This window comes from Neoarius graeffei, chromosome 7, assembly GCF_027579695.1.
Source record: "Neoarius graeffei isolate fNeoGra1 chromosome 7, fNeoGra1.pri, whole genome shotgun sequence".
Classification (NCBI taxonomy): domain Eukaryota; kingdom Metazoa; phylum Chordata; class Actinopteri; order Siluriformes; family Ariidae; genus Neoarius; species Neoarius graeffei.
The window spans coordinates 74,211,512-74,226,481 of record NC_083575.1 but is presented as its reverse complement, the minus strand read 5'-3'; the positions used below and the strand labels follow the sequence as shown (position 1 = coordinate 74,226,481).

Below are 14,970 nucleotides of genomic sequence, written 5' to 3'. Positions count from 1 at the left end.
GCCGAGTTCCAATTAACCGCCGAGTTCCCTTTAACAGCCGGGTGTACGCGTGTGTTGTGACAAATAAAGGCCGGTTCCGAATACTCGCCGGGGTCTAAAAAAAAAAAAAGCGTCCGAACGTTCTATCTAGAATCTTGAGGCCCAGCACTTTTCTGGTTTTCTGGTGTTTAAACGATTTTGCATTGCATAGTTTTCTACCGAAACAATATGAATGAATGAATGAATGAATGAATGAAATTATTTCTATAATACTGTTTACAACATTTTGTTACGTGATAATAAACATGCCATTTCAATGTTATAATCTTGGTCTACCGTAATATTTCTTGAGGAATGCAACTCCGTAACTTTTGACAGATGTCTTAGCCACCCCTTTGGGTATACCCAACGAAAGCCAGCGTGTGTGGTGACATTGAGGACTGCGGGTTTCCAAGGTTGGACTGCTGCTTCTGTTAAACGACCTAAATTGCCGAATGCATGCGTCAAAGCACACACTGAGTTTTATTAAAGACCTTATACCATTTCACTTGCCCTTACCCATTCGGATCTGGAAGACGCTTTCCAAAAAAGGTGAGAGCGTTCTAACATGCATTTCAGTCTGCTCGCGGCCAATCTAATCCAAGGGGCCTTTTCAACAAGTAATCTGTCGTGCAAGTTGGGCAGAAGCACGCGTCAGGCAGGCAACATGTAGGCCTACAAGTCAGTAACCTATTCAACTAACTTTCATCCGAACTTTAAGTTTTCTACGGGGTCGAGCCACCGTACCAACTCACTCGGGGAATAGGCTCATATCGGCCAAATAGGGAGACGTCTTGGAGAGAAACGTGAGAATGCAAGATGACAGTATGTAGCCACTGCAGGTCACTTATTTTTCAGCATAAGAAAAAACCCTTTGGTTTGACACTTCGCACCCTAATTATGTTGCTTCAACGTCGCGCCCTCCATGCAATTTCAGATTGACAGACATCGCGAAGCGCAAAGGGTGGAGGCTGCATGGGTGAGGGTGATCGCAAGTGACCATAACTTTGCAGAGTAATTAAATCACAGTGCTGCGCACAGACAATGGTGTGGTTTCTTGATTATTTTGTAAAGCATGCACTTAACTAGTCATTAACAGGAAAAGGTGTGTGATTTATCCTTTATCCACCCCGACTGTGCCATGCGAAGATGCATTCTGCGTCTTCAAAATTCCCCGAAGTCGGCACCGTGCTATCTGTAATCTAACTCTAAACAAACTGTAAGTTATACTGGTTAAAAGTAGGCCTATCTGAGGATGATTTTTTCCCCGTTTTGAGGTAGATTTTGGGGAAGGTATTTGTGAAGAAGGAATTAATCGCCTGTTCCAAATAGCCGCCTAGTCTCTAATACGCACCGGGTCTCTTACGTGATTGAGACAAATAATCGCCCGGGCTATTATTTGGTATTTTACGGTCTCTTTATTATTATTATTATTATTATTAATAATATTAATAACAATTTCAATTTATATAGCACCTTTCTCAAAACCCAAGGTCGCTTTACAATTATAGGGGGGGAAAAAAGAAAAAAAAAATTCCACCAAATAAAGGTCAGGATGTCATTGCAATGGTGTAGCAGCCACAGTCCCACAAAAAGGAACACGAAAACAAGTCCCACACCGCCAGCACAGCCGCCGTGACGGCACCAGGCAACATCGCTCGGAACACCATGCCAAGCACACTAAAGCACTGACAACCACGATGTTAAAATGAGCGACAAGCTCACTGCAGTCCACAGCGAGCAGCACAGGCATCACCCACAGCGAACCAAGGCCTGGAGGGAACCGACGCCCAAAACTGGGTCCGGAGCTACACCACAACCGGCAGAGAAAACAAAAACAAACATCAAACTACACAAGCACAAAAAAGAAAAAAACAAGAGAAAATAAAATAAAACGCTCCGGTGAGGAGCGCCGACCAGAATGCGCACGGCGTACTCTCAACTGGAAACGGAAATGAAAAAGGGTCAATGAAAAAAAAAAAGATTTTTAGATTTAGATTTATGCTTTAGTGACGCACACTGACCAAATGTGAAACACCTTAACTTTCAGTGTGTGCCAACATTAATTTCATTAAATATATAAAAATAAACGTGGCAAGCCAGTGACTGGATACTCTAATGCAACCGTGTGTGTGTGCGTGTAAAAATGAATGAATGAATAAATAAATGCACGGGACAAAGTACAAATTGCAAATAAAAACGGAATGCAATGATGTGGAAGTTTCAAAATTCCATATTTTATTCAGAATAGAACATAGATGACATATCAAATGTTTAAACTGAGAAAATGTATCATTTAAAGAGAAAAATTAGGTGATTTTAAATTTCATGACAACAACACATCTCAAAAAAGTTGGGACAAGGCCATGTTTACCACTGTGAGACATCCCCTTTTCTCTTTACAACAGTCTGTAAACGTCTGGGGACTGAGGAGACAAGTTGCTCAAGTTTAGGGATAGGAATGTTAACCCATTCTTGTCTAATGTAGGATTCTAGTTGCTCAACTGTCTTAGGTCTTTTTTGTCGTATCTTCCGTTTTATGATGCGCCAAATGTTTTCTATGGGTGAAGGATCTGGACTGCAGGCTGGCCAGTTCAGTACCCGGACCCTTCTTCTACGCAGCCATGATGCTGTAATTGATGCAGTATGTGGTTTGGCATTGTCATGTTGGAAAATGCAAGGTCTTCCCTGAAAGAGACGTCGTCTGGATGGGAGCATATGTTGCTCTAGAACCTGGACATCCCATTCAGCATTGATGGTGTCTTTCCAGATGTGTAAGCTGCCCATGCCACACGCACTAATGCAACCCCATACCATCAGAGATGCAGGCTTCTGAACTGAGCGCTGATAACAACTTGGGTCGTCCTTCTCCTCTTTAGTCCGAATGACACGGCGTCCCTGATTTCCATAAAGAACTTCAAATTTTGATTCGTCTGACCACAGAACAGTTTTCCACTTTGCCACAGTCCATTTTAAATGAGCCTTGGCCCAGAGAAGACGTCTGCGCTTCTGGATCGTGTTTAGATACGGCTTCTTCTTTGAACTATAGAGTTTTAGCTGGCAACGGCGGATGGCACGGTGAATTGTGTTCACAGATAATGTTCTCTGGAAATATTCCTGAGCCCATTTTGTGATTTCCAATACAGAAGCATGCCTGTATGTGATGCAGTGCCATCTAAGGGCCCGAAGATCACGGACACCCGGTATGGTTTTCCGGCCTTGACCCTTACGCACAGAGATTCTTCCAGATTCTCTGAATCTTTTGATGATATTATGCACTGTAGATGATGATATGTTCAAACTCTTTGCAATTTTACACTGTCGAACTCCTTTCTGATATTGCTCGGCACAGAATTAGGGGGATTGGTGATCCTCTTCCCATCTTTACTTCTGAGAGCCGCTGCCACTCCAAGATGCTCTTTTTATACCCAGTCATGTTAATGACCTATTGCCAATTGACCTAATGAGTTGCAATTTGGTCCTCCAGCTGTTCCTTTTTTGTACCTTTAACTTTTCCAGCCTCTTATAGCCCCTGTCCCAACTTTTTTGAGATGTGTTGCTGTCATGAAATTTCCAATGAGCCAATATTTGGCATGAAATTTCAAAATGTCTCACTTTCGACATTTGATATGTTGTCTATGTTCTATTGTGAATACAATATCAGTTTTTGAGATTTGTAAATTATTGCATTCCGTTTTTATTTACAATTTGTACTTTGTCCCAACTTTTTTGGAATCGGGGTTGTATATAAATATAAAATGTGTGTGTGTGTGTGTGTGTGTGTGTTTATATACCTCAATGACCAGGGTGGTGAAGGAGGTGATCAGGTGCTCGGTGGCAGGAGGGATCTGTAGTGCCGAGGGCAGTTTGGGCAGAGACAGAAGGTACCGACTCAATGCACTACACACACTCATCACTTTCTGGTAAAATCCTGCCTCACCTGCAACACACACACACACACACAATTAATAGTAGTAAAACGTAACATAATAAATAATAAACCCTGCTGTTCTTTTTGCAACAGAGGCTGACAAGAAAATCCTAGTAGAGTTGGATAAAAACAGACTTACCACACACACACACAAAAAAAAAAAATCTTAAATGGGACGGCAATTTTTTTTATCCGGCCATCACAAAGCAACAAAAGGTTCATGGCTTGTGCATTCATACGTCAAAGTTCACCTAACTAAAGAACATGCCTCTTTCAGGGCTCACGTGTGACCTTCAGTGAGCTGGCTTGTCCACTGAGCAAATGTGATCTGCATTTGTTGTGACTGCTGTTTTAGCTGAGAAAGCAGAAAAGTGTAGGTTTAGGTGTCTCCTCAGTTATCGCAGGGAGAGGTTAAAAATAATAAATGCTACAGATAAGCATGTGCATACTGGGCCATATAGTTTGCACCTCGTCACAAAACCAGATAACAAGTACTCCGTGGGGACGCATTTGAAACCCGTGAAAATAGCAGATATAAACAGGGCTATTTACAATCTGGAACACTCACCATATACAGTGCTAAGTGCGTTCCAGTAAGCAGAGTCCGCGTTGGGTTGTGAAGAGAGGAGGAGTGGTTGATGAGGGGAGGGCAGCAGTGCTGTGATGCTTGCCAACTGCTCGAAAATCACTTGGAGGGTTGTCTCAAAAAGAACCGCTCCCTGATCTCTGCACAGCCTCTGCAGTCCAACACTCAAACACGGAGCCAGCAGGCACAGGTTAAAGTCCTGAGACAGACACGCAGACAGAAGGCACAAAGGCTACCAAGTTGCTTTTTCCTGTAACTTCATCATCAGTGTATTCCTTATGTAGGTTTATGATGCGTACCTTGCAGGACATGATGGCGGTTAAGTCAGATTGGGGTAGTTTGGTTAGCAGGTCAGTTGTCTCATATAGAGATCCTTCACCTCTCACACAGCACTGGGATTTCACCAGGGCAACATACCAATCCTGTAACAGACAAGCCATACGAGAGCACACACACAATTACAGTACGCAAGGAAGAAAGCTCTTGGGAAATGCTCTCAGTTTGCTTTTCCATAGCTCACGGTGCTAAGGCAGCTGGGCCATAGAAGGTTCACGCTGCACGCTACACGTTCACGTGAAGAACCGGACCCTGGGCCATTAAACTTCATGCTTGGATGTTCACGTGTTGCGTCTGTTCTACTTTGACCGAGTAACCAACAATATGGACTCTTCGGATGACGACGATTGCCTCATTCTGCTTTTACTGAGACAGAGGAAGAGAAAAAGGAACAGAATTTGGAGCCGAGAACACTTCCTTCTGAGAGAAACCCGTGGTGAATTTCACCGAACATTCTATAATCTGCTTGACAATCCCGATGAAGAACTATTTTTCAATTATACCATTCAATTATATTTTTTCTGAAGTTTTCCCCTGAAAGCATAGAGTTATCTCCCTAGACCCGTTCTGATTGGCTGGCGCGGCGGTGACCGCATGCATTGACTGGAATTTCCATCTTCACGCCTAGAAAAAAGTGTGCATGTTCATTTCTCGCTTCACGCGTAAAATGTGCAGCGTGCAGCGTGCAACGTGAACGCCGTTCTATGGCCCAGAGCAAGTCATGCTACGTTTGTCCACTTTTCTTTACACGCGTGTAGCGTGCAGCGTGAACCTTCTATGGCCCAGCTGCCTAAGGGAAGCCATGTCATTACGTCGCTGTATACGTCAGTTACGTCGCTACGTTTGCATAAACCTTGGCGCGAATATCGAAGCAAAAACAACACGGAAGAAGCAGCAGCAACAACAACAGCAATAATAATAATAATGGATGACTTCGTGTTTGTACAGCTGCTGCTTCTCGTCGCTTAAAAATGGCGACCTTTCGTGGTCTTGTTATTGTTGTTGATCTTAACAACTCCGCCCCCCCGTTGACATAAGCGGTTCTTTCCTCTGGCCCAGCAGAGAGTTGGTGCTAGCCTGGAACCGGTTTTTCTGGCCCCGGAGCCAGTTCTTTGTCAGTGGAAACAGAAAACCCGGTTCCAAACTAAGCACTGGCCCCGAACCAGCCCTGGAACTGCTTTGGTGGAAAAGGGGCATCAGAGGAAAAATCCTCAGTGACAGGGTGGGGTGGTGTGATGCAGCCCAACATCAAGCGAAGTATCCCAAAGTGCTCTGTTGCTCTCATAGCACAGCTATTAGCCAAAAATTATTTATTAAATTTTTATTGTATTACAGAACACATACTTTCATCTCATAATATTAAATGTTATATGTAATGCTGTGGACCATCCATGAGGGAAATTCGTTCTTGTTTTCACTTGCGTACGGTAATCATCAACAAATATTCGCCAAAGGTGACGTGAAGAACGGTGAATAATAACAGACGAAGTTGAGGTTATTACTGAACAAGTATTCCACGAAATCGAGTGATACATGATCTGACAGTCGACGAGGCACGTACGTAGCACCAAGTTGGTTATAAGCCTTGTATGACAAGATTGCGTGGAAAAAGCGGTACTATATTTTTAAGGGCGGCACGGTGGTGTAGTGGTTAGCACTGTCGCCTCACAGCAAGAAGGTTCTGGGTTCGAGTCCAGTGGCTGGCGAGGGCCTTTCTGTGTGGAGTTTGCATGTTCTCCCCGTGTCTACATGGGTTTCTCCCACAATCCAAAGACATGCAGTCAGGTTAACATGGGGCGGCCTTGGCCTGAAGTGCCCTTGAGCGAGGTACCTGACCCCTGACTGCTCCCCGGGCGCTCTGGTGTGGCTGCCCACTGCTCTGGGTGCGTGCGCATGTGTTCACTGCTTCAGATGGGTTAAATGCAGAGGATGAATTTCAGTGTGCTTGAAGTGTGCATGTGACAAAGATTTCTTCTTCTTTATACGTAATATCCACTTTCATTCCATATTTTGACGCTTTATTTTTTGTATTTTTGGGGGAGTTTCGTTTTGGAGTAGAGTTTTTATTTCGTCCTTGGTTGGTTCAGCAAAACGCGCCGCCATTTTGTTTTTCTCTACTCACGGTATATGAGCTGACAGCCTAGTAGTAGATTAACCAATCAATCAGAGCGCGCGATTGCTCATATCCAGTGAATGTGGATAGAACAATCAAGGCGGATAATTGTTTTAGTAGAAATGCACAGGTGATTATTTAAAAAAAAATATTATTAAAACAATTTTCAAACTTCAAAAGCGGCACGCAAATGTAATAAAAGCATGAGCAGACTTGTGTCACTTATCTACGCCGAGTCACAAAATCTTTAGTTTTGAAATCGATAAAATAAATCACAATTCCACCTTACCTTTGAATAGTTTTAGAGCAAACGCTGGAGTATCTTTAGTGCTTTTAGGAACGGCGTTTTCTTTCATAATTTGTAATTCTTCCTCACTTACGGTGACGAAGCGACTGGCCGCCATTTTGCCAAGTCGCTCGAGGGGATTACTGAGAAATAGTCCGAGTTTCTCGACCAATCAACACGTGCGATTTCCTATAAATCACCTGCATATTTATACTAAACAGATATTAACAGCTGTTACGGAGAAATCGTAAAGCACAGTTTTCAAATAGATGAATTTCAGTGTGCTTGAAGTGTGCATGTGACAGATAAAGATTTCTTCTTCTTTATAATATCCACTTTCCATATTTTGTCACTTTATTTTTTGTATTTTTGGGGGAGTTTTGTTTTGGAGTAGAGCAGTGGTTCTCAAACTGTGGTACGTGTACCACCGGTGGTACGCCAGCGCTCTCTGGTGGTACGCAGGGGAAAGTCATATTTTCGCATTAACATTTTCAGCTAAAAAAAAAAAAAAAAACCCTGAAACATACAGTGCATAATAAATACAACGTTTCAAAAGAAATGTGTAGCTACGTGTGAGAATGTGAAAAATTATGTCTGGCTTTTACATTTTTGTGGCAATGCAAGTCTTCAGGATTCTTTTTTTTTTCCTTTTTTTGTGCTGAGATGTTTGATGTTTCACATATCTTCTGCTGAGAAAAAAAGACTTGATGTTTGTGTTACTTGTGGGCCAGATTAGGAGCATAATTTTGTAGAGGTCGAATATGTACTGTATGGCTCTGTGCCATTTTCATTCAGTTGCAATTTGAGTGTGTATTGCGCTGTGTATGTAGGAGTATGTGAGAATTGTTGGACAGAGTTGTAAATGTCTGATTCGGTGTTAACAGCTATCAATAAATAACCATAATAAGGAATAAACATCTCTCCTGTGTGGCTGAAGTTAATAGGGAAGGCCTATGCTGCTATATTATAATGTTGGTCATCATGGTGGTACTCAGAGAGCTCAATATTTTCTCAGGTGGTACAGAGTATAAAAAGTTTGAGAACCACTGGAGTAGAGTTTTTATTTCGTCCTCGGTTGGTTCAGCAAAACGCGCCGCCATTTTGTTTTTCCATTTTGTTTTTCGCTCAAGGGCACTTCAGCCCAAGGCCGCCCCACGTTAACCTGACTGCATGTCTTTGGACTGTGGGGGAAACCGGAGCACCCGGAGGAAACCCACGTAAAGCAAATTCTCTGTTCTGAAGACTCTTTCATGGAGGAAACCTACTAACTGTTACACAGCTCTGACACTGGAAACTCCTTCCATGAATGTTAAGCATCTCCTATGAAAAGGCTTCACCATGTTAACAATTATACGTCTTTGTTAAATAACACATTTTTATTCGATACGTGTATTTTTAGTTGTAGTTTATGAAGTGTCCACTATACATTTCCCTGCGAAAAGGTTTTTGCTATATAAATGATAATGTAGAACGAGTGCATTAAAATAAATCTATAATTTGAATTAGAGCCTGTAAATCTTGTAAACGCTGCTGTTACAGAAAATGACACAATAAAGCATCATATCAGGTCAGTGCTATGAACCCTGTGACAAATCTCACCTTACTGGCCGTGACGCTCTCTGGGGCAGGGGGTGGATTCCCGTCCAGCGGGTGTGATGTAATGGGAAGGGAGGGGCTTGTGGTTTCCTCTGCAACAGTGGCTCTAAACCTGTCTAACAAGGAGTAGAACCTCTGATGCCTGCGAAAAGGGACGACAAAATGGGTCAACAGCAGGCCGTTTGCTTCTGTATAAACAGTGAGACCCACACAACAGTAAATTAATTATTAAGTGCATGGAGACACCACAAGAAAATCACGAAAAACACAGAATTACCTCTGAGCTAGGCCACTGGTCTGGAGGTACTGTTGGATCCTGTCCAGCTCCTCCACTGGCAGCTGAGCTATGCTATTCTACAGAGGAAAGAGAGACAAGGAAACTGAAGATCAGCATCAGCGCATTTCATTTATTTGTAATTCAATTTGTAACAAGATCAACTGTGAGCTACTGCGTATCCCCCCCCCCACTCTCACTTGTATCAGAATGCAAGCAATCGAAAGAATAGAACACTTATCATGAATCAAGCAGGTGTGATTTTTAGTTACTGAGAAAAATGCTACAAAAATTTTGTAAATCCACGCTGTATGTTTCGTAAATACATTAAGTCGGTAAACAGGAAGTCGATGTGCGACAGACCTGAAAACGGTAAACATGGTATAGAACCCCAAGCTGAAGCTCGCTACCAAATATCAAGCAGGTGTGAATTGTAGTTACTGAGAAAACTCATCATGCCCCAAAGAAGGCAGTCTCCTTCGTAAAAGCTGGAGAGAAACCCCGAGCACGCCAACATATAACAGGCCTCCTCCACATGGCAAATGACTGGCAGCTGCAGGCCGACCTAGGAAAGCAGCTGAGGTTTCCCCAATATGTGGCAGCAACAACTCTCCGTCCAGACGTGGTGATAACATCTGAGGCTTCAAAACACCATCATTCTGGAACTAACAGTTCCCTGGGGAAGAGCATCTTGAGGAGGCCAATGAGAGGAAAAGAGCCAAGTACCAGGAGCTGGTGGAGGAGTGCAGGGAGAGAGGTTGGAGAACCTTCTACGAGCCCATAGAAGTCGGCTGTAGGGGTTTTGCAGGGCACTCCCTCTGCAAAGTCCTGAGCCGCTTGGGCATTATAGGAGCAGCTAAGAAGAGGGCCACTGCATCCGCAAGCGAAGCCGCAGAGAAAGCCACACGGTGGCTTTGGATTAAAAGGGGTGATCCGTGGACTGCTACTGGGACGCAAGTCAGGGCTTGATCAACCCCGGCTGGGTCGCCTGGGTGAGGGTGTATGATGTTGCGAGACCCAAAACACCCGAGGACCCCAGGATACATCACTGAGGATGCGTCCCAGTGCATCCATGAGGTGTTTCTAACATAGAAAAATGTTATGAAAATTTTGTAAATCCACGCTGTGTGTTTCATAAATACATTCAGTCGGTAAACAGGAAGTCGATGTGCGACAGACCTGAAAATGGTATACACGGTGTAGAACCCCAAGCTGAAGCTCGCTACCAAATATCAAGCAGGTGTGATTTGTAGTCGCTGAGAAAAATGTTACGAAAATTTTGTAAATCCACGCTGTGTGTTTCGTAAATACATTCAGTCGGTAAACAGGAAGTCGATGTGCGACAGACCTGAAAACGGTATACACGGTATAGAACCCCAAGCTGAAGCTCGCTACCAAATATCAAGCAGGTGTGATTTGTAGTCGCTGAGAAAAATGTTACGAAAATTTTATAAATCCACGCTGTGTGTTTCGTAAATACATTCAGTCGGTAAACAGGAAGTCGATGTGCGACAGACCTGAAAACGGTATACACGGTATAGAACCCCAAGCTGAAGCTCGCTACCAAATATCAAGCAGGTGTGATTTGTAGTCGCTGAGAAAAATGTTACGAAAATTTTATAAATCCACGCTGTGTGTTTCGTAAATACATTCAGTCGGTAAACAGGAAGTCTATGTGCGACAGACCTGAAAATGGTATACACGGTATAGAACCCCAAGCTGAAGCTTGATACCAAGTGGCTATGATTTGTGGTTGCTGACAAAAAGGGTGTTTTGGACGGACAGACAGCGGTAAACCAGTATACCCCTCCTTTGGAGCGGGGCTATTGTAATAATAATAATATTGATTGTTAATATTGCCGAGCCACAAAACAGAATTATGTGAAATAGTGACAAAGCGAAACTTCATTTAGTTTGAGGTAGAGACTGCAGCATCACTGTTTAAGTAAAGGCTAACAGTTTAGTGATGGTTCTTTCCAAGTGATCGCATCCTTCATTGACAAGTGACCACATCACAATAATTATGAACTTTCTCCCATGCTTCAGTGTTCCAAAGTATAAAAGTGTCATTTGAACTGTTGTGCATGATATCGGGAGCGTGTGTGTTTGCGTGTTTCCCCGACCTGTAAAGTCTCAGCAAGCAGCATTTCCACTCGTCTGCAGGCGAGTGTGTCCACCATGCGGGCCAGCACACGGAAGGGCGTGTTCAACAACTTGTCCACATAAAGCATGAGCAGAGCTCCAGACTGACTCAGATGAATTCCCTCCAGACACTGCAGAGTCTTCTTCAGCATCACCGGCTGCACAGAAAAAGAGGAAGACAGCGCGCGAGAGAGAGAGAAAGAGAAGAGTTATTGGGTGTGTTTCGGACAACAGAAAACACAGGAAAGTCTCATTACCGACTCATTCCTAATGTCTCACTACCACATTGAACGAATAAAGACTGGACAGCCTAAAATGATGAGGTCACTGGCTGTTGGGTGTGTACAGCATTTGTGTGTGTGACGTACAGTAGAGAGATTGTCACAGCGGGACTGGATGGCCTGAATGAACAGGCCGCTGGCTGCAGAATTGCGGTGCACTGCACTGATGAAGTCCTGCACGGGCGGCTCATGGGACAGACTGATCAAATCCCTCACATGGTTCACAGTCAGCCACGTCAGATGTTCTGAATCATGCAGGTTCTGACACTAAGATGCACAGGGAGAGAGAACGAGGGTAAGACTGTATGAGTAAGTGCAAGAGTTTCCAAGTGAGACACTCAGTGCGTTTACATGCACATAGAGAGAATCGAATTTCTGCCGTTGCTCGACTGAAATCGAAGTTCAAAATGCCATGTATACACCTTAATTCGGCTGAAATTGAACCGAACTTGATTTCTCGGAATCGAGCTACACGACCTAGATTATGCGATTTCTGCCGAACTACTTAGTGCATGTATACCCTATTGAGCTACGTATTCGAGCTACTTACTTCAGCACTGCCCCTTCCGGAAGTGACGAGACCACAAGGGAAACACAACAGCCTCAGTCGGCATGACAACGAATCATGACAACGGCATGAATCTTTTCTTTTTGTGGCATTGTTTGCACTGTTAAAATTTAGCTCACTTACTGTATCACCAAATACATCTGTACAGCTGTTGCATAGCTGTGAATTGTGTACATAAACAAGTAATTGTATTTGTGTGTGTGTGTATATATATATATATATATATATATATATATATATACACACATACATACACACGTGTCCAACATCTGAAGAATGTCAATAAAAACAAAACAAGTGAACTTTTTGTGTGTTTATTAAGACATAAGTTAAATTGTAAGCAAAAAAATACATATTTTTTTGTAAGCAAAAAATGGACTTTAGAAAAATATACAATTGTGCAAAATAAGTTGTCTTACAAAACAGTGGTCTGCGCAGGACAGTTTGTAGCCATACAGTCTGTTAGAGCAAGCCTAACAGCTTGAGCACGGAACTTGTGAACACGGAACTGCCAGTGTTGCCAGATTGGGCGGTTTTAAGTGCATTTTGGCGGATTTGAACATGTTTTGGGCTGGAAAATGTCAGCAGTATCTGGCAACACTGCTGATAACTTTGTTTATACTCCTGAATAGCTCTTCTTCATGACGACAACCGGAAGTGTACCAACACGATGGGGCGTGTAGCGCCACCTGTGGCTCGGGTGCACAATGTACCTCACACAATAGCTCGATTTCCTTGTGTGCATGTAGGATTGGATTTCTCTGGCACCCCTGCTGGGACCCTTAGCTCGATTACCGACAGTAGCTCGATTTGGATGTGCATGTAAACGCACTGACTGTAAAGTGTGAAAGAAAAACTCGGGGGGTTACACTATATTGTAGAGTTAAAAATTGTAGAACTCAAGCTGCTAGAGATTGTTGTTTATGATTAAATTATTTAAGGGGAAATTCATCTCAAGTGTGCAGACTGGTCAATGTGTAAAAGTTGTCATTACATGGAATGTCTTTGCAGAATACTTTTAAGAAACCGGTTAAAAAAAAAAAATCTGAAAAAACTAATTAAACAAGATGACAGTCATCTATATCCCCCGCCCTATATACCAAGTTTCAAAAATATTATTTGTCACATTTTTCAAGTTCTGCTGCAGGAAACCAACCCTAACTCTTTACACTGACCTCAGCAGCCCATGGCATAAACTCACCGGACCTTTGGTCCATGTGAGCTAAGAATTAAAATTTCCTCACATTTCTTAGTATCAAAACGCACATATACATTACTTAATCAACACGTATACCAACTTTCAAGACCATAGTTTTCAAGTTCTGCTCCGGAAACACAACCTACCCTGAAGACTAACCCTGAAATTGTTTCCATGGAAACATGAAAAATTTAAATTTCTTAATATGAAAAGGCACATCTACAGTACATCACCTTGTTAACATGTACACCAAGTTTCAAATACGTATCATGAAAAGTTTTGGATATATGCTCAGGAAACGAGCATTGCTCTTAGAAACTAAGTCAAAATCTATTTTGTACGTAAAAATTTGAAAAATATAGTGCTGTCAAAGTTAACGCGATAACGCGTTAACGCGATCTCAATTTATCGCGATTAAAAAAAAATAGTGCCGTTAACGCAAATTCTAATTTGGCCCTGCGAGTCACCCGTAGTTCCTGCTGAGGCTTGTCGCGCGCTGCTTCAATAAGAGTACGTGTGAGTGATGGAGAAAGGCATAGACATATAAACATCCTCACCGCCATATTGGATGGGGCAAAGTGGAGATTCTTCAACTGTCTCTGGTATAGCGTCTAGACAGTAGCTGAGAATAAAGACGCCTCATTCATGTGCTGCGTTTAACTGTACCAACAGGTTTACCGTCCAAACGAGATCACATGGGATTACCTTTCACAGGTGAGACTGGAAAAATACTTTTCAATACTGTTCCTTCAGTCTTCAGTTTCCCAGCTCATCTCCACCGGGTAGGTCTAGAGTTATAAGCAGTGAGAATTAGAGAATAGAGTGCCACACTATGATGAACGTTTTTGAACGTATGATGAATGTTTTTATTTTTATCTGTTTTTTTCTTCTTTTATGACAAATACTTCTCTTCAAAAGAAACTAATGAAGAGTAAAATAAAACTTTTTTTATTTTCACAGTGATATGCACTATTTTTCATCCCTTGGTTTTCTCATCTAATATGGAAGTTATGGATGTCAGTGGCTGTGACAAGACGTGTTATGCTCTGCAATAAAAAAAAAAAAAAAAACATTGGTACAAAGCAAGCCCATTCACTTTTTTATGCTGATAAGAGAATTACAATGGTTTTTCATGTGACAAAAACGTGCGATTAAATTGCGATTAATCGCGAGTTAACTATGACAGTCGCGACATTAATCGCGATTAAATATTTTAATCGCTTGACAGCACTAAAAAAAAAAAATACTTTTTTTTCCTTCAAAAAATAAAAAATAGCAAAAGGCACCAATTCACATGCTGCTTGATATGTATATAAAGTTTCATGAAGATATCTTCAGTAGTTTTAAAGAGGGCTTTGAACCGGTTCAAGGAACGAAAACGAAAACCGGGAACTTTTTCTATTTCACATGGAACAGAAACGAAACCAGAAACTTTATTATTTTTTATGTTCCGGAACAGAAACGCTTATTAAAAATAATGGTAACCAGTTAATACCGGTTTTTATTTCGTTCCTCAAAGTTTCCGTAGCCTACAAATAAAAAAGTCATTCTTCTCCTGCGCAAGTTTCTATGACCCGCTGAGGTTCACTTCCTGTGTGACGTTCGCTGACTGACTGAATGGAGAGAGCGGGAGGGGGGACT

The 14,970-nt window shown here is 42.4% G+C and overlaps 1 protein-coding gene across 3 annotated transcripts in view; it reads right to left on the bottom strand.

Moving 5' to 3' along the window:
• The window catches only part of htt (huntingtin), a 164,278-nt gene that overhangs the window by 42,292 nt on the left and 107,016 nt on the right, over positions 1-14,970 (bottom strand). For all 3 annotated transcript variants that reach the window (XM_060926394.1, XM_060926395.1, XM_060926396.1), the window contains 7 exons: positions 11,651-11,830; positions 11,264-11,440; positions 9,144-9,220; positions 8,870-9,008; positions 4,835-4,957; positions 4,518-4,734; positions 3,813-3,958 (listed from right to left, as the gene is read on the bottom strand). In XM_060926394.1, coding sequence (XP_060782377.1) covers positions 3,813-3,958; positions 4,518-4,734; positions 4,835-4,957; positions 8,870-9,008; positions 9,144-9,220; positions 11,264-11,440; positions 11,651-11,830 — 1,059 coding nt within the window. The remainder of the gene's footprint in view (positions 1-3,812; positions 3,959-4,517; positions 4,735-4,834; positions 4,958-8,869; positions 9,009-9,143; positions 9,221-11,263; positions 11,441-11,650; positions 11,831-14,970) is intronic.